The 23,986-nt window shown below is 31.2% G+C and overlaps 1 protein-coding gene across 2 annotated transcripts in view; it reads right to left on the reverse strand.

The window, feature by feature from the left end:
• The window catches only part of LOC106457753 (nephrin-like), a 105,325-nt gene extending 81,633 nt beyond the window's left edge, over positions 1-23,692 (reverse strand). For both annotated transcript variants that reach the window (XM_022383778.1, XM_022383777.1), the window contains exon 1: positions 23,291-23,692. In XM_022383778.1, the coding sequence (XP_022239486.1) occupies positions 23,291-23,366 (76 nt within the window). In that variant the 5' untranslated portion in view covers positions 23,367-23,692. The remainder of the gene's footprint in view (positions 1-23,290) is intronic.
• Between the last annotated feature and the right edge of the window lie 294 nt (positions 23,693-23,986).

Genomic DNA, 23,986 nt, shown 5'->3' on the forward strand with positions numbered 1-23,986 from the left:
TATGAGAACCTTTCCATGGTTTGGTTAATTTTCATACCAAACTGAAATCTCCTTTTACTGAGATTATGAGAACCTTTCCATGGTTTGGTTAATTTTCATACCAAACTGAAATCACCTTTTACTGAGATTATGAGAACGTATTTTGGGGTAAGAGACTTTAATATTACACATCAGAATTAAACTTATGTTTATTTGTGTTAAGTTTAAGTAGCGAAAATATAACGGAGATTAACATTTAAGTTGTGTTATTGGTGATATAAAATATTCATGTTTGAGAGATGAAGTTTATTGCGCGAGATGAAATGTGAACAATGCAGAAAAATCAGTCGTTCGCTCACGTTTTAAGCAAACTGCGAGAGTAGGTTACTGACTTCTTTAGCCATTAAGCTATGAATGATACACATTTAAAATCACTTAGATATAAATATAAAAGTTCTATGGGTTTCTCCTATTTAGCTTAGCTCGTGTTATCCTAACTTTAATTGCCATCATATGTCACTGTATGTATCACATGTCTCACGCATGAAATAACTGAGTAGTTTCAGCCTAATAAATATCTATATTTTCCTTACAAACTAGGCATAACGTAATAGTCGAGCTTTTAGAATTCAACCAATCATTATGCTACCTGATTACGAAATGTTATTAAACTGATGTAAGGAATATCTGTTAACTAAATTCCTAGATAAACATGTTTATATTATCTTACAATTTGTTAGAAGCAGAATTGAAGTCATTATGACAATGGAAATGACAAAACCTAACAGACTACCGAAATGCACATATTACTTGTGTATAAAGGAAATTTCTGTTTATTCAATGTATCTACTCCAGTGGAATATGTGTAATTAGTGCACCATGCTGAACGTGCAGTGTTCCAACAAAGTTCAGTCTTGTTGGCCTTTAGGGAAATGAGTCACTATAGCGATAGGAGACAAGTTAATAGTGCGACTCCTTCCTGAACTGCTCGCTGAGTTCGTGCGCGCGTGCTCGCTACCTAGCCGTGTAGTAGACTATGCACTCATGACTAGATTATGCCAAACCTGTATCCAGCATATAACAGAGGCCGAAACTATTGCCATAATGTTTATCATATGAAAAGAAAGAATGTAAGTTATGTATGCGTAATATGGAATGATGGATAAAAGTTGATCTCAGGGTAAGTAAGAAACTGCAAAAACCCGTCAGTTGAAAAATACAAACTTCTCAGTTCAGAATAAGCCACGTGACAATGATCTCGCTGGCTGATTTGTTAAATGGTACTAATGTTAGCATTATATTTTCTTTGTTCGAAACGATTTCCTTCTCGGATGTTTAGAAAACTACCTGTTTGCTTAAAAAACAATTTACAAGAACATGCAGAAAACACCTCTTCAATTATCTATCTATTCATTAGCTAGTAAATGAAATAAATAATACATTAATAATACAATTAAGTTTACATCAAGAAAGTTTGTTTGTTTGTTCTGGATTTCGCGCAAAGCTACACGAGGGCTATCTGAGCTAGCCGTCCCTAATTTAGCAGTGTAAGACTAGAGGGAAGGCAGCTAGTCATCACCACCCACGCCAACTCTTGGGTAACTCTTTTACCAACGAATAGTAGGATTGACTGTAACATTATAACGCCCCCACGGCTGAAAGGGCGAGCATGATATAATATTATCCAAACTACTTTAAATTGACAAATATGTACAGCACATGCCTTATAATTTGATTTTCTATATTGTTTGGAACGTTTTCGAGGTACAGATATATCTATACCTATACGTTTCAAAGTGATTATTTCGATCGCTTAAATTCAGCCTACCCTGAAAGTATTTACTTATGCGAGAATACTAAATTATGAAAATGTAATTAGAATAAGAAATTACTTAAATTGTATATTCAACAAACAAGAGTAATTAAAAATGTTAATAATCTTAAAATTTACCTCTTGTCTTGAAAGTTATGTACAATAAAACGTAAAAAAGGAGAGCCCGTTATTACAAAACAACTTTGGGCATGATGGTGGGTAAAATAAAAGACTAGGCCTAGCTAACTAATGAAAATTTGCTGTAAAGTTCTTATCAATGCTATAAGTGTAGCCACCAGTTTGGCCGCCAATTTTCATTTCATCCTTTTATATTACACAATTAATGCTTTTTTTTGCCACACTTTTTATTCACACCTAAGGCATTTTTGATTAGATATCATGACTTTTTGCCAATATACACCAACAAATCACACCAATTAAGAAAGTGACACTCTATAGTAATTAACTTAGTTTTAGGCTTGCAACCCTATTATTCGGAACAGACCTATACTTTACAGAATCAGCCAGATTCTTTAAAATATATAGTGAAAGGTTTCCTCTCTGAAACAATGTTATTAGTTTCCTTTATAGTAACGCCATGGAGTTTAGATTAACAGATTCTTGTCATCATCCCCATGCAATTAGTACAGCCGTTTCAAGCATCATTATTTATGCTAATTTCTTAAGTTAATATTACGTACGCTAAACTATCTTTATTTAGGATAATTTTATAAAATTTAGTATATATGTTCTTGAAAGTCTTAATAACCGTCCACCCGTATGATTCTTTGGAAAACTTGAGCTAGAAATTGTTAATCTAGTTTGCTTGGCCTAATCAACACTTATGTATCTGCACGTCTTTTCACCTTATATTTTTGCTGCTCTAAATCAGTTGCCTTTAATCCGAGTGACAAAAAACTAAAAACAGTTTACTTTTACTCTTAGATGAGGCTGTAGTAAAAATGTTATACCGATAGCTCATGTGACTTTTTCCAAACCTTTTCGTAAAATTTGAGCGGTTTTTGTTGAATAGCTTTCTACATGTGGCTTATATTTAAACCAAATTTGACGCCTAGTTGTAGGTTGTAAAGATCTATCAGTATACCAAATTTGGCAAAATATCCTTAAAAGTTAAGAATGTTTTTCTATCAAATAAAGTTTCCGTACTTTTGGTGCGAAGAAAAAACAAAACAAAAGGAAGAATTTCAATCAAAAATGGAGGTGTTATATCTTAAGTAATTCTTAATAGATTGCCTTGAAATCTGGTAGTTGAAATAAGAGTCCAGTAGAGCACATCCACTGAAAATATGGGATAATTCTGATTACCACAGTTTGAGCTACAGAAGGTGGAAAACCGCTAAACTATCACTCAGCTTGAAATTAGCACCAAACTAGCCTTTATGAAGGAATAGGCTCTTAAGGTAATGTTTGCAATTAAAATAATACTACATTTAAAAAATAATAATAATTTATTTCAATCCGCTCAGGGAAAAGTAATTTCAAACATGTTAACCGCCATTAACAAATGATATTTATTTTTGTCTTTCAATCAAACACAAACTTTGGATATACGTCAAAAGTAAACATACTTCACATAAAACTATAAGAAATGTTACAGTTTTCATACAAAAAAGTGTCTTTTTTTTTGTTCGACTCAAATTACAATTTAAACATTATTATCTGTAAACATTCAACTTAAAAACTACGTTGAAAAGCATTTTGAGAGACTCAGCATATGAAATTGAAAGGGTGATTCCTCCGGGGCACGTTTGTCTGGCGCCACGAAGTTCAGGTTTGGACTGTACAGAGACACATGCAGTACTTCGGGCAGTGGATAAATCAACTGTAAATTTCGCTTTGCCCCTTAAGAACACCTGTATATACGTGTAGAAGATTTAATCCGCTGAGTAGGTGAATCGCCTACAAACTATATTTCTTCAACCGCTTATGTTATTTGGAAATATGACAAACATTTATCAAACAACCATGGTATTGTTGTTCATATATTTTACACTGACAAATAAATAAATCTGTCATTTATGGTATAACTGCCTTAGACTAAGTATATGAATTTTTTTCACGAATTGAATTTCTGTACAATTTGTACTGATAGTCATACACGTATAAACAAAAAGTAAATAACAACCCCGAAGGGATGTCTGACTATGGGCGGTTGCCCGAAATGTTTTTTAATATAAAACATAACGTTGCCACTTTATTTGTATTTGCATGACTACTAAATTAATAGGCAAAGATACTACACCAGTACATCGTTATCTTCAGGCGAATGCGCAGTCGTAGGATGATGGATATCATTACACTGTACACTTTCGTACTAGAATATAGCAACACATGATCAAAATTTAGTATGAACTCATACAAATTTATTTTTTGGCATGTTTGCTGTTCAATTTCAATTTAATAAGAAAATGTTATCGTTCCAGTTCAATTATTGTTAGTTTGTTTTTAATTTCGCGCAAAGTAACACGATGGCTATTTGTTTACTTAACAAGAAAATGAAGTCTTATATTATTTGCCTTTAATTTCCATAAAACATGTTCCATCAGTATAAAGCAAAACAGCTGTAAGAAATCTACTCTGGTGAAAGAAATTTCAAAAAACGAACTGTTTAGATAATACTTTTGTAACGAATGTCCAACAACCTATGATGGGCAGAATAATAAGGAAATCAAGAATCTGTAGGCATATACTGTGCAAAGACTAAGTTATGTTGTCATGAATGGAAACAAATTGGAAGGCATCATAATAATTGCACGATTACGAAACAAGACTGATTTGGGGTTTGTTGATTTCTCTAGTGGAGGTACTAATCTGTAGGAATGGCGATTTAAACGTTGTGCATTATAGATGGCCATTTTTAGACTTTTCACTGATGGTAATCGACCTCATTTTATATTGATGGAGGACGATGATTCTGGTTCTCACAGCTCACCGTATCATCACCGAATATTTTAAGTTTGGTTTCTTGTTGTTTTTAGCGCAACGCTACATAATGAACTATTTTCGCTCTGTCCACCGCGGGAATTGAACTCCAGATTATAGTATTTTAAGTCCGTAAAACTTATCGCTGACCCAGCGGGAGACTGGAAGTTGGTTCTGTCAGGAATTTTTCTGGACTTCAGTTTGAACATCGTATCTACCTTACCAAGAAGGTTCTTCTGATTAATACTTCAGTGAAGAAATTTGTTTTAAAACACTTCACTTTATCTTAAAGAAGTATTAACTTACAGTTCTACCTCACACACAAAAGTAGTTAAAGTCTCTCTCGCGCTCTCTCTCTCTCTATATATATAAATCAATATATCTAATGCGATGAAATACATTATGTGACCATAGACGATTAAAATTAGCGCTATAAAATATTAATGAACTTAATACAAAACAATAAACAATATAATAAACAATTCAAACTTATTCCTCCATTGCTGTTCCTCGTTTTGCAGAAAATTAGGGTGGCTTATTTCCACTACAAGTTTGTTTGTAATTAAGCACAAAGCTAAACAACGGGCTATCTGTGCTCTGCCCACCACGGTTATCAAAACCCGTATTCTAGCGTTGTAAGTCCGCAGACATATCGCTGTGCCACTGGGGGGGCTCCACTATAAGAATATCAGTTTTTTTTATATATAATATCAAATAAAAGGGTGGAGGTTGGGAGTTTTAGATTGTAAAATTTTTAGGGTGGTTTAATTCTACATTAAGGTTATTTATAAATATTAAGTATAAGTGCCTCCCCACAACTGGCTGCAGACAGCGAAAGGCGGTTATAGTTGAAAGTTATGGGTTCAGGCACTAAACTCCCAACAATTAAACTGATTTTTATTAGTTGCTGGCGAGTTTGACATCAGCGTCGGGATTTCGTCTGATAGATGATAGAACGAATATCACCAATGAGTTTGGGTGCTATGACCTCAGAAATTATTCTTTGTGAGTTAGGAATGACAATGATATGTTGCTCATGTATTTTTTTTTCCTTTTCGAATGTTGACTATTCAACATGCCAAGTAATTTTCATTTTAAGATTAGAAATACTTTTTTTTTGCGTCAGAAAATTGTCAGATTTTACATACACAATTTTTATAATTTCCTAATAACCACCAGATAATTATCAAACGTTTTTTGAAAAAAAAACTTTATATTTTATTTATTATTTTTCCTATTGTATCTCGATATCGGTTTGATCGATTTGACCTACCTCGTAACCAACGTAAAAAATTAGGAAATAGGTATAAATTGCGCTTTTTTCGTTCTAGAATTACTACATATTATAAGACTAAACCACAAATGTTTAGTCTAAATAGCTTGAATCTCATAACATTAAACATCTATATACATAATTATTATTTTTATTTTATTGACCTTTCAGCCGTGTCTAACTAAAATTACAGAAGCTGCAAGGATGCGGCGCACATGCACTCATGTTACCGTATCCAATAGCATAAAACTGGCCTTCAAAGTGATCTGTCTTCGGTTTGTTCTAGTGAAGCAGTATTTTGTAACATACAGTCACATTTCGGTTACAATACATTACATATGTATGTATATATATATATATTATTACTGTTTAAAATAAGCTCTTAAATTTCAGTTATTTCTTTTAAAACACAGAGCAGTAAAGAAATATAGGAAACAATGATTTTTTCTACTTACAAACTTTGCACTCCTTTGCCCGCTTGCCGTAATTTGCTATGTCTTGTCAAGTTTCGCACGTAGAGGATATAAAACTAAATATTTTTTAATAAAATATTATAAATCACTCTACTGATATCGCAGAATTCCACTGTAAATTATCAGGCTTACTAACAAATATAGTTTTTCGGACAACATTGTCACTTACCCCTTCGAGATTCGAGACAAAGAAATAATATTGGGAACTTCTCACCTTCAAGAGGCTGAGAAAATCACGTGGGGGACATTCTGAACTGACTGGTTATTCATGCGCTAAAGACAGAAGTAGGTGTACGTAAGCAAGTATGTCCAAAAATTAAAGAGGTGGGCGGGGCTCACTGTGTTTGATTCGCTAAATGTAGTGATATCTCAGCAAATAGAAAATATAGGAGGTTCTTATTTGATATTCAAGCTATTCATATAGATAATTTGTTTGTTTGTAATTAAGCACAAAGCTACACAATGGGCTATCTGTGCTCTGCCCACCACGGATTCTAGCGTTGCAAGTCCGCAGACATACCGCTGTACCACTGGGGGGCTAGATGATTTGAATTTTTTATTTGTAAGGAACTATAGTATTTGTTTTAGGACATAACAAACATCTAATTTGAACCAAAGCTCAATTCGGCATACCACGTGATATACAAAAATTGATATTTAGGAATCTTATTTTAATATTTAATTTTAAGGTAATACATTTTAGTAATATATACTACTAAAATATGATTTACAATCCACAATGTGATAACAAACTTATTGGCATACATTCATAAAATAGCAGACCAATAAGATTTTGAATGTTAGTCTACAAACGTGATGACATGTCCTTTGACCTGTGGGAAGACCCGTAGCGAGAGGGCTTGTTAAATTATCTGTGAGTCTAATTCAAAACAAGAAATATTTATATCAATAGAATATTATATATATATCAACTACATCAAGAAAAACAGAACAAAAACGCTGCATACATTAAAAAAGAACACAAGAACACAGGGATTTAAGATGTTTCTTAGATTTTGAAGGTGAATGCGGAAGTAAAACGCACACAGAGGTGGAGACGTACTATCTACTTGTCTTAACCTCCGTTAGATAGTCTGACATGTAAAAAAGAAGAAGAATAAACAAGGAATAAGTAAGAAAAAATAGAATAAGTTAGGAGAGCAACATGTGGGCGCTCAAGCCCAGAATGTTCCACATCTATATCACCCTTTACTACTTGCAGACAGTTGTGGGAAGGTGCCTGCTCTCCAAAGAAATATAAAATGAGAGAAAAATAAATAAATACATAAGGTCATACTTTGGGGGTAAGTAAAGAAACCTTACCCCCTGATGTGGGTACTTCACCCCCCATTATAGTAGTAAAAGCTGAAAGTAATAAGTTAGTATTGGTAGTACAGTAAACAAATTATACTAGTACAAAAGTATAAAAAAGGTATCTGAAAGAGTATAACTCCTAATTTCCACCCTATAACTATAACTGTAACTATCAATTTTCAGACTTTATCTACCTTTTATAAAAGCTTTTGTATTTATGTGGGAAAATAGTGTTAATACATGTACAAAAATAGTGTCAAGATGTTTAAACGACATAGCTAGAAATATTTATAGAAAATTTCAAGAAAAAGTTTGAATTCTTACTTCTTTATATTTATTTAATGGATTTTTGTATTTATCACAAATGTTTTAATGATTTTATTTAATATTTCTTTATTAAATCTATTAAATATTAATTCTTGTATTAAAGAACGATATGACACATTACACATAAGCGAGGGTAGGCCTTATATTGTAATTTTTTATCAAACATTCAAATTAATATCATGATTAACTATTTAATTTCTACATCTAAATAATGTGCTTCTATTTCAAATAGTGAAGTATTTCCAATTTCCAATTTTAATGAATAAATATTGTTAGTAAGATTATATTCAATAACGACGTCATTAATATATCTATAAGTTAAGGCAAATATTTTGAATTTATGACGTTTTCAGTAATCTTATTTTCATAAAAAATAAATATATAAGTTAACTATAGCTAGCTCCAATTGGAACTCCTATAAACTTTGTAAATACCTGATTACTGAAAATATATAATTATTATAAATACAGAAACTGAATATACCTTTTATATTTTTGGAAGCAAGATTTCTTTTTTCAAGTAATATGGAAAGGTTACAGTATTTTTGTATTAATAAATTCATTACTGAAATTAAATCTTTCAAAATAATTCTCCTTTATAGAGTAGTAAAATCAAATATTTGAATGGTTTGATGTTTTTCATTCCAGGTTTGGTCTTACTGTTTTTAACTAACTCTTTACTTATCAATAAGAAGACAAAAGATATAACGATACTGTGTGCTGTCAATAAGACGACACAAGATTTAACAATACTTGACTGTCAATAAGAAGACACAAGATTTAACAATACTGTGTACTATCAAAAAGAAGACAAAAGATTTAACAATACTGTGTACTGTCAATAAGAAGACACAAGATTTAACAATACTGTGTACTATCATTAAGAAGAATAATGTTCTTACACACACACACACACACTATTTCCAAATCAAATGCAACAGGTGTGTTGAACAATGGAAATTTTGATATTGTAGCTCCAGATCTTAGCAATACTATCCTGTAGTCATATATTCTGTATAGCATACGTTTCACATATAAATGTTCCAATAATTATAAAGTTGTATCAGTGCAGTAACCCAAGAAAATAAAATAAAACACATTAAGACTAAAATGCGTTCCGGGGGCAATATTTTTCGAAAAATCAGTTATTCTCAAGATCTTTATTGTGTCTTTCCTTACATGAGAAATGGTAGTACTTTTTTTTGAAAACACATTTATTGCCCTAAATAACAAAAAATTTGGTATATCTAAGCTTTTCTTGATCCATAAATTACTAAAATAGTTTTGTTAATATGTTTTTTAACAAAAATCATGCAATTACATCTATAAACTTAATCATAGTAATCACGTTTTTGATTGTTACTGTACCTATTTGTTCTTAGGCTCGTGATTAATATGAATCTTTCATTTAAATTGTAATATTACAACTAAGTAATTCAAGCTCGTTTTCATACATACCAATAATACTGTAATGTAATTTTCTATTTTTATATTTCAAGTGCAGTTTCTTTTTTATTTATACGTTTTTGGAAATTAAATTCTGAATAAAACATAGATATCGTTAATTATAACTTTTATAATAGGACTGAATTTTTTTTGTGTAAAGAAAATATCCACATAAGTGAAGACTTAATTAACAATATTGAAGTTCTTAATGCTTACGATACGAAGTCTGTATCATTTCTTTCACATCCAAGTGAGAATCCTTCAGTATATAGCTAATTGAGACGCTAGAATTGGAAGGCCCATTGATCAAATAAGTTAATAACAGTTATTTTCCTGACCATTTTTCAATTCTGTATCAAACAGATTTTTCATTTACAAAGGTAATGTTGTGTTTTTCTTAGTAGAAATCTACACAATGGATAATTTGTACTCTGTAGAAAATGGAGAATCGAAACCTAGATTTTAGCTAGGTAAGTTCGAAAAACATATCAACGACTCACTAGGGGGGATCATTATGATAAAATATCTCTTCCTGATAGTTAATAACTTTCGTCATTCTCCTCAGTGCAATAAAAAATGTAGCTTAGAAGCTGTAACAATGAATATCTCTAGATATATTTCTCTTGTAAATACTTTCTAAGTTATCAGAAAACAACAACCCTATTTTTGGTCACATCTGCAAACTTTGATTTTTATCATATTTATATTTCAAATTGTGCTCTAAATTGAATTTCCCACATTGTTCTTATAGTTTCTTTGATATATTGCATAATAAATAAATACTTTTTATTATATGAAATAGGCTAGGATGCTATTGTGCTATAAAACTAGCTGCTCATAAAGTACGGAATGTTATTTTATTAACATTTTAGAAAAATATGCAGTAAAACATTATCATTTAAGAAAAATAATTAATGTTGTGGCTCCGAAAACAGAAACTTGACTATTTTTCAAAGTTTTCTTTGTTTCTGAAACAAAAAATATGCTATAACAGAAGACACGCAAAAAACTGTATGATAGTAAATTTCTTAAATTACTTTAAATTATTTTATATGTTGAAACAAAAAAAAATGCTAGTTTTGTCCTTTTCACTGGCATCTCGCCGAGAAAAATTTGAGAAACTGTTGTCGTGTTTAGCATCAACGTTGCCCGGTTGTTACGTATGTGTTGCGTCTTAGAAGAACTTTACGGACGACAATATTCTGCAACGCAGTGTGTTTCACACTGATTCATTTAGACCTAATTTACAAACAATATTCTAGACAAATATTGCGTTGAAGTTAGACAGGTGTGTACTTTATACTGGCATAATCATACGACGATAGGCTGTTATATTTTCGAAAATAACCAATTTCTAAACCTTAGTGATTTATTATTGATTCTTTAAAATGAGATACAAACCTTCAATAAAATGTTGAACTGTAAGATTTACATGTAGGCCACGTGTGTGGCAGAGCTGATTAATTAGATTTTAGTAAAATCGAAAACTGAAGAGGATGTAGAATAAAACAATTATTGACTGATGGTTTGGGGCAACATGTCATCTGTTGCCCTCATAACCAGTCATTAATTCATCAAAGTTATACATTTCTGGATTTATTAATAGTAAAGGTTTCAGAAACACTAAATTTGGCTTTTCAAAACTTTATCGTTATTTTTATATAGTTAAAAAGGAAATTCTTAAAAGGAAGTCGTAATAAGCACTTTCTATCTTGTTTATCATACTCTTCATGTATAAGACATTATCATCTTCATTCGTATGTTTCACTGCTCGAGCGATATCTAGTACACTTACAAGGCGAGAATTAAGTCTAAAACTAACAAGGCTAAATTATGTGGTTGGTATAGAAAGTAAATTGACATTAATTTAATTTCAGTGACATCTATTTATTTCTATAGTTACTACTCAAATTGATCAAAATTAGGCATTACAGCAGAGCTGAGTGATGATTGAAATGAATTGATAGGTATGTTTTGAAAATTATGGAATGACCATAATTTGGCCAGAACACCAAACATCACGACCACAAAGTCCATCGTTAAAATGTAGCATTGCCTCTTCAGAATGGATCAAGACTGGATTTCTGAAATTTGAAGGCAATAATTCTTTCCACTGACATATTCATTTTAAATTTTCTTATTAACAGCGATATACGTATAACTCAATATATAAAAACCAAAATTTCTTCACGATTATCAAGGTTTAGGTAAATAGTAGTATATTTGATTGGTAGTCTATTTCTCATAATCTACAGAAACGTCTATTCGTTTCAACTAATGAGTTTTGTGTGAACAGAAATATGTGTATTGTAGTTTTAAAATCATATTGCACTTATTTCGGCCATATTGTAAAATATATCATATTATCTAAGTCTGACAAAACCAAAGTGTTTATAAATGTAACATGTAAACGGTACAAGGCTGAAGTTGTCCGAAAAGTTATATGAAAAGCAAAAACATAAAAATCAGTTTTAATAAAATAATACACGTTAGTCAACACATCATCATAATAGTGAAATCACTTAAAAGCACAAATCATTGTCCTTACTTTATTTTTCATCACAAGTTTGTTTTATATTAATATGAGAAGGTGGGAATCAATAATTGAATATAAACTGAATAATAATTTATGAATAAATACATTACAAAACATGTTAAGGAATCGTTGTTTCACATTTAAATTCCCTTTTCCAGATTTTATAATTTTTAACAATTATATTAACGTGTAAGTTATATACTAAACTCTAGGCTGAAAGTTAGATAATTCTTACTTAGAAAGTTATTATTGTACTTATATTTGTATCTTAAACTAATCAGAAACTGACAAAAAAAACACATTTGTTCTGACGTTTTTACGACCTTAACAGTTCACAGTCTCCAAAAAAAAATATAGAGTTCTCCACTATAGAAAACAAGAGGTTTTCCTTGTTGTTCACCCAAGGTTCTTGTCAGATATAAGTACTTGTCCAATTTTGAAATATTATTCTATTTTATACATGATTAATGCGATTGATATATTTTACCAACTTAACATGCTGTTCTACTATAGCTACTCATTTTCATGCGAAACTTGTACACCATTATGACTGTCCTTAATTTATAATATGCCTTAGATGTAGCTGTCTTAAAACTTGGATTAGCTAGTCTATCTTTGGGCATATCAATACAATAAGATGGTGGATGATAAGCAATCAAGCATGTGCATATGCAAGCAGATGGTAAAGCCAGATTGTATGCATTTCCTCATGCAATCGGCTCTTACATTGACTAGAAATAATTGCTACAAATATAGTGTTAGCTTCCTACTTGGCGAACATTATCACGAAGATTAATAAGCAAACTGATCTTTAACAAAATTAAGTAAGGAAATATCAACAGATTGATGGAAACACAGGAATTGCTTATAATTCTAGTGAATATTTTACAATATTACGGCTTCTAATTTATAGCTTATCAACGACGATGTATACTTTTTCAATATATAATACATCTTGAATCAAAGATAACGACTGAAATTAATTAAGTGCAGGCAATTTCAAATCTTATTATTAAATATAAACAAAAGCTTTCAGTTATAGATATGCAACTATCTTATAATAGAAGTAACATTCGTAAGTTAATATCTGTCATTGAAAGATTAGTAAGAATGCATGAAATGAAAAGAGATCTTGAGAGAAAAGTTGCATAACGTGTCTTACCCGAAACTAAGGAGTTTGATGATACATTGAAACACATTTGTTTAAAACAGGTAAAAGTGCTATAAAATCTAGGTTTACATGTTGAGATTCTAGTTAACATGTTAACAAAATCTATTAGCTCTTTGAAGTTAATGATGAGTAATATAATTCATTTTACATTTGATGACATCATCAGTCAAAAAAAAAGTTTTGAAGTTGCATAACACTTCTAAAGCCAGCAAACACATTGGTGGAACTAGTTGGAAAGCTACTGTACGTCATGAAACGTTCAGTTAAAAAGCAAGCAAAAACGATTTTTTATAACTCATTTTGTTTTATTTTCCTATATGTATATTGAAATATATTGGTTATTGTTACGATGTGAAACTCCCAGAAGACCTCACGAGTCTACAATTTTCAAAACTATTAAGTTCATACGACAGTTCGTTTTATTTGTTTTTTTTTAATAGAGAGTTACGTAATAATTTATTTGTGCTGTGCCTGCAGTATGGACAGCGTTTTAAAATCTTAAGATTACTGGAACTGGAAACTAATATCAAATCAAATGATTGTGCTTTTTATCATACAATCTCAAGAATGATAATAATTTTATGTATGATTTCGCAAAATCGTTTTTTTTTTCAGATCAGTTAAAATGCTATAATACATCTACTAAATGAATATTTACCTATTATATTTATTAAATGTACAGCACAAAATATCTTAAAAATTAAAATATGCGCAGAAAACACACATCGTTAAAATTCAAAATAAACAAGTTACAATATGGATTATTATAGCAATTTTTATAAATATTATTGATTATAATATTTAAGATTCTTTTGGATATTATTGTTCTTTCATTATTAATAATTTTTACAGTGATTCAGATTATTGTTCAGTGGTAACTTTCTAAATTTATTTCAGACTAATCTAACCCTCATTAACAGCCTAGGGTACACCACATAATCATTCAATTAATTGTATTCATTATACTCTTTAATTTTATTGAGTATTGATTTATCGCATTGTGCGTTTAATTTCAGTTAGCCCTCCAGTAGCACAGTGGTTTGTCTGCGCACTTACAACGCTAGAATCCGGGTTTCGATACCCGTAGTGAACAGAGCACAGATAGCCCATTTTGTAGCTTTGTGCTTAATTACAAACAAACAAACAATTTCAGTCAATTTCATTAGTTTATAATTAACTTTTTTACTTCTCTTTTGAATTGGTAGTTCCCTTTTAATGAGAAGTTATTGATAATTATCAATATGAAAGAAAAATTTCAGATCCAAATGTTAGTGCAAATAATGAATGATAATCATGATTGAGAAAGAGCAGTAAATACTAACATTCCATAATTGAGTAGAAAATTTTTAGCTGTAGCTTTCTTCTGAATAAGTTGCCAACTTCTAATTCTAATGTTTCATGCAATATTTTAAGGATATGACCTGTTTTAATAGTATGAAAAACTTCCTCGATACATATTATCAAACGTTAAAGATCTGTATACAGATTCCAGTAGCAGAAGAAAAGTTTTATTCTCTTGATTAATCAGTATTAACATACGTTGCATTTTATTTAATTAAAGCTACAAAAATAATAATATTCTATACAATACAACCTCTATAATAACTATTTTATCTGAAAAACAGAAGCTTAAAAAACAGATTATTAATAGTCAAATATGAGTTAAGTGTAAGCCATTTATAGATTACAAAGGTCAAATATACAGTGATGAAGTAGTCAGTTTATTTTTTATAGATTTTTCATTGCTCAAAATAATTAAGAGATAATCGGAATGTCCTGTATTCTATCAACGCAATGTACATCTTCTTTCATTAGATAACGTCAAAGGCACCACTGATTTATTGTTTTATACTGAAAGAGTATCAAGTGACCGATCATATGATCTTATATGCAAATACTTGCTATTAGAGTCCCAGTTCATAAATCTTCGTTTAGTACTACAGACATTGAAACTGAATAATGTCGCTAAGATTCTGGATTTACAATGATAAAATAAAAAGGGTTCGATTCCATTCGGTGAAAAGAGCGCAGCTAAACTATTGTGTTGTTTTTCGACTAAAAACTAACAACAACTGTCTGATAAGTGATCAAAAAGTGTATTAATGAAGCGTATGATCGCTAATGCAAACGTACGCTAATTCATTTCATCGGAGCGTGCTGGTTTGTCCATTCACTTTATATCCTCTTCTTTCAGGAAGTTGCACTCCATTTTTGCAATGTGGAGATAACCCGTTATCATTCTTTAAAAAAAGTTCTGGCCAACTGTATCTGCAAATGACAATATCAATAACTGTAAGACTGCATCACGTATCGTGTGACCACTAATACTCATCATTTATCCAGATCAGTTTTTCCAGCACCAAAGTATATATGTCTTTCTTCCAGGAAATTGGGACATGATCTTAGCCACAACTCAATTGCGCAGTGTAAATACATTCATTTACATGCCACTTGACCAAACCGTATATTACTGAATCTACTGATGATGACGTGGCGATGGATTAAAGGAAAACACGCCACTGTTCATCTGTCACAAAAAAAACCAACCTTAGGAAACCTATTTCTGAAGCTTTACGTTCTGACTTGTCGTCCAGTTGATGTCCTGAACTGTTGATTCAGTTGGGTAGCTGAAGCACACCGCTTGCGATCGTATCGAACTCATATTCTCAAATAGTTGTCGTCTTGTGGTGTTGTCATCAACGGTCTTCCCTCTTCAGAGTTTGAGCCATCCCCAACGGGGGGTTAGAAAGCGAGTCCACATTTTACAGTAACCACACTTTGTAAGACTTGTGGGTATTCTGCATCGATGGACTTCTAACCGCAGCAATGATCTTCACACCATGCCAAGTCCAACTCTCTTTGTTGAGATCATTTTACATATTCTGCTGTTACTGTAACTGTTAACTAAGAACACTATGTTTTCTTTCATTTTATATACCACTGTAATGTGCATATAAGGTCAAATGAAAGGTCATCTGACACTTGTTTTTGCATAGAAATAAACCCAGGTGTCATAATAAGGCACAGCTACAAAAGTAGGGGTGTCTTTTCATAGTTAGAACATTGAAAACTCCTAGTATACCTTAATAATTTTAAGCAATGTGTTTAATTCACAAGAATAGTGATAACTGTAAAACTAAAACACAATTTTTGCGATTTTTATCTATGTTTAAGTTCAAACTTTATATTCTCATCTATTTTAGCGTTACACCTATAAGCTATATGCTAGACAATTAATTTATTCTTAATTTTATCAAAGTTGTGTTTGTTCTTCTTATTCAACTTAAGAATATATATAGTGTGTGTGTGGAAAATTAGTTGTTTCGCAGCATTGGTAGAAAAATAGTGCAGATAATATTACTAAAACCATCTTAGCAATCATAACATATTACCTGCCGTATAGGAAACGTTAAATGGAATGTTTACGTATTAGTTGATGTGTTACCGAAATGATATCATAACATATTACCTGCCGTATAGGAAACGTTAAATGGAATGTTTACGTATTAGTTGATGTGTTACCGAAATGATATCATAACATATTACCTGCCGTATAGGAAACGTTAAATGGAATGTTTACGTATTAGTTGATGTGTTACCGAAATGATTTCATCTCTAGTGCTACTTCTCTCATCATTTTTGTTTTGTCTAATACTAACAAACTAATGCTTTAGTCGCTGTGTTACCCATCATTAGTGTTGTGGCCAACGCTAGGAAATCGTGCATTAGTCGCTGTATTATCGAACAATTCTGTTCTTACTTACAGCATTAAAGCGATATCAAAGCTAGGCTATGTACCTCACTCTGTTCAATATCGTAATCATATAGGATACCAGCATAGACAGAAGAAGATAATTAAAACACGTTAGGTTGAAAATTGTATATACTTGTAACTAAATTCATCGAATTAATTTTTGCGTATGAGTAGTGTGTACGATATAGATATATACAGTACATACATACTTGTGTATGTATGGATATATAAATAGTTTAAGCAAGACAAGAAATGTTAAGTAAACTTCACATCTTCAGGAAAAAAAGTTTAAAAACTCCAACAAAACAAATATGGAGAAAGCAAAAGACACCAATATACAAGACGCAACAAGAAATATTATAAACTATGTGCCGGTTGAAGAGGTATGCGACTACTGTACAACACGAACATGAAATATTATAAACTATGTTTTGGTTGAAGAGGTATGCGATCAATGTACAAGACGCAACATGAAATATTATAAACTATGTTCTGGTTGAAGAGGTATGCGATCAATGTACAAAACGCAACATGAAATATTATAAACTATGTTCTGGTTGAAGAGGTATGCGATCAATGTACAAGACGAACATGAAATATTATAAACTATGTTCTGGTTGAAAAGGTATGCGACTAATGAACAAGACGAACATGAAATGTTATAAACTATGTTCTTGTTGAAGAGGTGTGCGTGAAATTAAAATCACACAACGCACGAGAAGCAGAATGTTACCGAAATTTAACCTTAATTGGCTGATGCTAAATATTTATCTATAATATTCCTTGCTGCCAGAATCTACTATTATGTCGATAAATAAATTCTACCTAAAATTGCGAGGATTATTTAAACATTACATTTGCCTGAAACAGTTACATTCTCGAAACTACTTGGTCACGTATATGGCACGAATCGACGTAATCAAGCACGTATATTCATTCATATACGTATATATATGTGTGTGTGTGTATGTGTGTGCGTGTTTCTGTATATACATAAATGAACTTAATTGAAATTATTACCTATTTACATAGAATTTGAATCTATAACTGTTAATATAAGCACACGTGTACCGTAGTTGTTTCCTTCACAACTAGAATGAATTTATTAACTGCTAGTTACTAATGTAAAAGTACATTCAACTAACGAGAATGAAAATACACGAAATATCACAATTGTTTAGCACGCAAGAAAGGTATGTTTAACCATCTAGAGGATTTAATAGTACAAGTTTGTTAATGTATCATTCAGTTAAAATGCATTCTCAATATAAAGAAATGAAATTATCTAGGAGGAAGGTATGTTTAATAGTACAAATTTGTAAAGGTGTCATTCAGTTAAAATACATTCTCAATATAAAGAAATGAAATTATCTGGAGGAAGGTATGTTTAATAGTACAAATTTGTAAAGGTATCATTCAGTTAAAATACATTCTCAATATAAAGAAATGAAATTATTACACTCTTATGCTTTACGGTAAGTTCTAAAATCTAAATCCAAACAGCATTCACTCCTGTGGTAGAGATAAAAGTGACAATTTTATAAGGCAATGTATAGTTTAAACAGGCTTATTAACATATATATCAACTGAATACTACATAGACCTATTTTAGTTAAAACGTATTTACGAATTTGTGCCTGATCAGAAAATATATTAAATGAAACGTATGTTAGTAAAATGTTTTGTGTCTTATAATTCGACATGCTTTTCATCAAACTTAATTTTGAAATTGCAGTTTCATATATTTAGCTGACGTGTACTTCAGGCAAGGTTCTTTATACTGTTTAACATAATATTAAAGAATTTGATATGGCTAATTCAGTTATTAATCATGGTAGCTTATTTCTTCCAAATCCCGATTGCTTCTTAATCCAACTTTTGGTAATCAGTTGCCGTTAATCGACTCGTCATGTTCAATCGTGTGGTAGATCACGCAAACTAAAATGCGCATGCGTTAAGCTTCTTGCATAATAACTCTTCGTAAAAACCGCGTATCTACTTGCACCTTTATGCCGACCTGAATAGTAATTTTAATATGCTTATATGAGATAAAACGATGTATATTGTATTAAGCTGTTTCATTTTAATAACAGTGTTATATTTAACGTAAGAGCTACTCAATTAAACAGTCAACGTTTAAAATATCAGTATTCCAACTGAATATTTAGACGACGAAGTATATTAAAGTTTCTAGACGATAAGATAAATTCACTACATAGATAAATAACATAAAATTCCATATTATTGTTTGTTTTGTTAATAGCAATGCTACTACGGCAAGGTGCCGCCATCCCTAATTTTGAGCTGTCAACCAGAAAAAGACAACAGGCCGGCATCAACTACCGTCACCTAACAACAGGCTGGCATCAACTACCGTCATCTAACAACAGGCCGGCATCATCTACCGTCACCTAACAACAGGCCGGCATCAACTACCGTCATCTAACAACAGGACGGCATCATCTACCGTCACCTAACAACAGGCCGGAATCAACTACCGTCACCTAACAACAGGCCGGCATCAACTACTGCCAACTCTTGGTCTACCTTTTCACCAACGAATAGTTGGAATGACCATTACATTATAATGTCCACATGAATAGAACGGCGAGCATGTTCGGCGCCGGAGTTTGTTCCCGCGGCCCATAGATTGTGAATCGAGTGCCAGGTCCAGAAATATTTCTCGTCCACTAACTGAACTCATGCACGTCAGTGCGAAATTTATAAGTCATGCAATTTATCTTAAACGAAAACAACGGTCATTTCAAGAGTGTTCTAGCACTGAATTAACTATACTAGAGATTACACTGTATGTTTGAGGTTTATCATCTAATGTTAAACCACAGAAAGCTTCTATAACCTATAACTACATTGTGAAACAATGGCGGTAAGTTTGTCTTACTCATATTTACATTTACTATTATAGGTTTACGGTAAGTGTGGTTCTATGAGATTTGTAGATACCAATTATGTTTGCGTGTTATCAAGTATCTTTTTATAAATTTCTATTGAAGCAAAAACGGCATTCATATTTTCCAGCACTTTTTATTCAACTACATATCCAAAAATCTCCAAAATTAACAAAGACATTCTATAATCATCTCCTTCTTTTATGATATCCCAATACCATTTAATGCAAACTATTTCCCAGTGTGAAGTAGAATTTGCATTGCAAAAAACTAGAGTATGTTGCAAGAGTTCATACTTGGTAAATAATTATTTTATCGATCCAATTTCCTAATACTCCTTTTTTTAAAACAATTATCGTTTTTTTTAGTGTTAAGCACAAAGCTACAAAATGAGATATCCGTTCTCTACCCACTGCGGGTATCGAAACCATATTTTTGGCGTATAAGCCTTCGGGGTTACCGCTAACCGACTGGAGGATAACAAGTTTGTAAGTTATCTTATTTGTAATGGGCTTTGTAATTTCGTAGAATGAATTTAACAAGACTTATTTTTTTTGCATAATTAAAAAATAATCATGCAGAAACGGATGGAAAATGCCATGCCCTTTAGTACACACATATGTATATGTATGTTGATAGTATAGTAACTAAATACCTAGCTATACTAACCAAAGTCGGGTAATCATGACAGAAGCGTAATCTCTCTCCACTATTTTTGCGTTTTAAAATATGTACATATTTTTCTTAAATACAGTTATTAACGTAAGTGTAGGGTGGGTACGAACAGTACAACAACAGGCTTAACTACAAGCAACATTTATCTATAACTATCTAGCCCGTCATGCAGACATACATGTGTATATATACAAAGTAAAGATATTTTGTTAATGGTTTTCAATAAGAGCGGGATAAACCGACAAGTCAGAGACTCATAAAATCTAAGTATAGCCACCTGGTATTTGAAATTGTTCACCATAGACGGGCAACCAATTAAACGTACATTTTCAAACAATTAAAATACATATTTGTTTAGCTGGTTCACCCAGTGGGTTTTTTATTCTATGTTCCATCCATTCTAGTTGTAGTTTGATGTATATTTAAGTCATAATAAAGAATTTTGTATTTTAGTCTAGCACTTTTTATCTTTTTTTCGAAATGAGTGAGTGAGCTATTGTGAAAACCTTATAGAAGTGAATGTTATTGGAAAAGGTTGAGAAGTACTGTTTTAAAGAATAGAATACTTACGTACACACGTTTATAAATACACAGCATATACGTCTGTGTGTGTACATACACTTATAAATACATAGGTATTTACGTCTGTGTTTGTGTACATATGCTTATAAATATACAGTATGTATATCTATGTGTGTACATACACTTATAAATACATAGATATGAACGTCTGTTTGTGTAAATACACTTATAAATACACAGTATGTATATCTGTGTATGTGTATACATATACTTATAAATATACAGTATGTATATCTGTGTGTGTACATACACTTATAAATATATAGGTATTTACGTCTGTGTGTGTATACATATACTTATAAATATACAGTATGTATATCTGTGTGTGTACATACACTTATAAATATATAGGTATTTACGTCTGTGTGTGTATACATATACTTATAAATATGCAGTATATATGTCTATGTGTGTATGTACACTTATAAATATATAGGTATTTATGTCTGTGTGTGTACATAAACTTATAAATACACAGTATATATGTCTGTGTGTGTGTATGTACATGTGAATATAATTATTAAAGTACTTGCCTCAACAATTGCTTAGTTACGTCTGTAAACATGATATTCATCAATATATTCTATTAAATTTATAAGACTTGATTTTTTTCACTTAAAACCCGTTTTCTTACTTAAAGAAAACAAATGTATGCTCTATGTATAGGTATGGACCATGATATTATTGTGTAGTGTCAGTTTTGGATTAAAGTTAACATTGTTTTTTAACTCTTGCGAGTAGAATTACCTGAGATATTTCATTCACATTTACCATTTTTCCAAGAATTATTTATTGTTTATGTTTAGAGATATTTCATTTACATTTACCATTTTTTCCAAGAATTATTTATTGTTTATGTTTAGAGATATTTCATTTACATTTACCTTTTTTCCTAGAATTATTTATTGTTTATGTTTAGAGATGTTTCATTTACATTTACCTTTTTTCCAAGAATTATCTTTTTTTATGTTTATTGAAACTTTGGCTTTTTTTGCACCTAACATGATTTATTTTTCTTTCTCATTGTTTCAAATATGACACTAGTACATCTGTGTACAAAGTGCTAATTAATCATTATATTTTTCAGTATCTCATAATTACGATAGAGTTTAGATTTTCAGATTTTACGCCTTCTTACATACATGATACAATAAACAATGATAAAATGTTATAAAGTATGTTCGAGTAATTAAGTAATTTTTAACTGAAAAATATATACTTAACTTTCTCTTACGAGTGCAAGAACATCTCTATTTTTTGTTAAGATACCACAGACTCGAAAGACATATTAACATAAGTGGCATGTTTTCTTTCTGTTAATAAACAGCAAGTATTCGTAATGTTCATACAGACTTCCAGCAATAACATTATTTAACACAGAGAAAAATAGCTAGACTCTAAAAATCGCAGATGTAAATTCATATGTATTCAAGGTTGTTAATATATGAACTTACATCCTTAGTTAATAAAATGTTATACTTGGATTGATGGTAGGTTAAAATCCCTAATATTCTAGCTACTATTTTTTTTTCCTTTTATGAAAACTGAAACTTTCAGCAAGCATAATTGCAAATGTTCAACATATCCAGAAAATAAGCAAGTTGATATTCACTTATGTCATCAGTACTGCCAGGACTAGTATCGATAATCGCCTTTCTGATGTCTAGCATACTAAGAATGGAATATACAAGATCATTAGGCGCGAAGATTTTATACATAATTTATTTTTCCCTTATCTCTCTCATACTGTTGATTATCCATGATTATGATACAGATTTCTTGGAATTATTACTTCAATTAACAGACAACCTCTAACAAATCCGTTCTTGCTGTTCTAATTTGAAGTAATATAATAAGTCAATGTAGCTGAATAGTTAGCAGATATAAACAAATATTGGAATTTTGATTGTGTAAGCAAGAACCTTGCTTTGTTTTTATAATAAGACACACTCTGAAAAAGTAATGTTGCATATATATCATAAAACATTAATACTCATTCAACAATTTGACTGACTGTACACAAATCTTGTTGTAACTATTGATTAAAGTCTTTAGAATTAAGGAATAATGAATAGGCCTATCTCTAGTATGCTTACCTGAACTCTGTCCCAGGCCTTTATGAGCGTTGTTCCAGAGAAGAAAGCTTAAAAACAATGTGTAAAATTGTGTCATTTTCAAATTTGCTCTTTCTTTTTTTCTTTCTCAGAAAAAAACCCACAAAAATATGTATATATTCTAATGCCTTCTCGGAACTACATATCTCTAATGTATTCAACCAGAAAAAAAGTTTTGGAAAGCTTCAAAATCACTAAGTACTAATGGAAAATTCAGCAGCGCAAAGTTTATAGTTTGTGGCACATTAAAGATTTTGAGCTCCCGATTTCTCTCGATATTTGTCTGTTTCCTATTGCATTAACACCTCAACTTCAGAGTAATTTGCTCTAAGTGAATCAACCACCTCTATTCAACAAGCTAATTCTCACCAACATCTGCTTCCAACCGAGTCACGCATCCCACTGACAGAAGCTATCCTAACCAGGTTCTGTGCTCCTCACTGCCGTAAACTTACGTCTGTGGAAGTTCTGATAATTTACACTGCCATCTGTTGAACGCAGATTAAATCATTTGGTAAAATAATTATTCGAGTGTAGAGAAACTTTTCGTTATATTTAAAGAGTATTATTCAATATATTATTTCTTGAAATTGAAACACATTAAACTACACTACTTTAATTATTTTTAGTTAACAAGTCAGAAATAAAAAATAAAATAAAAAATATGATTGTTTAATC

Source organism: Limulus polyphemus, unplaced genomic scaffold (genome assembly GCF_000517525.1).
Source record: "Limulus polyphemus unplaced genomic scaffold, Limulus_polyphemus-2.1.2 Scaffold370, whole genome shotgun sequence".
Taxonomy (NCBI): domain Eukaryota; kingdom Metazoa; phylum Arthropoda; class Merostomata; order Xiphosura; family Limulidae; genus Limulus; species Limulus polyphemus.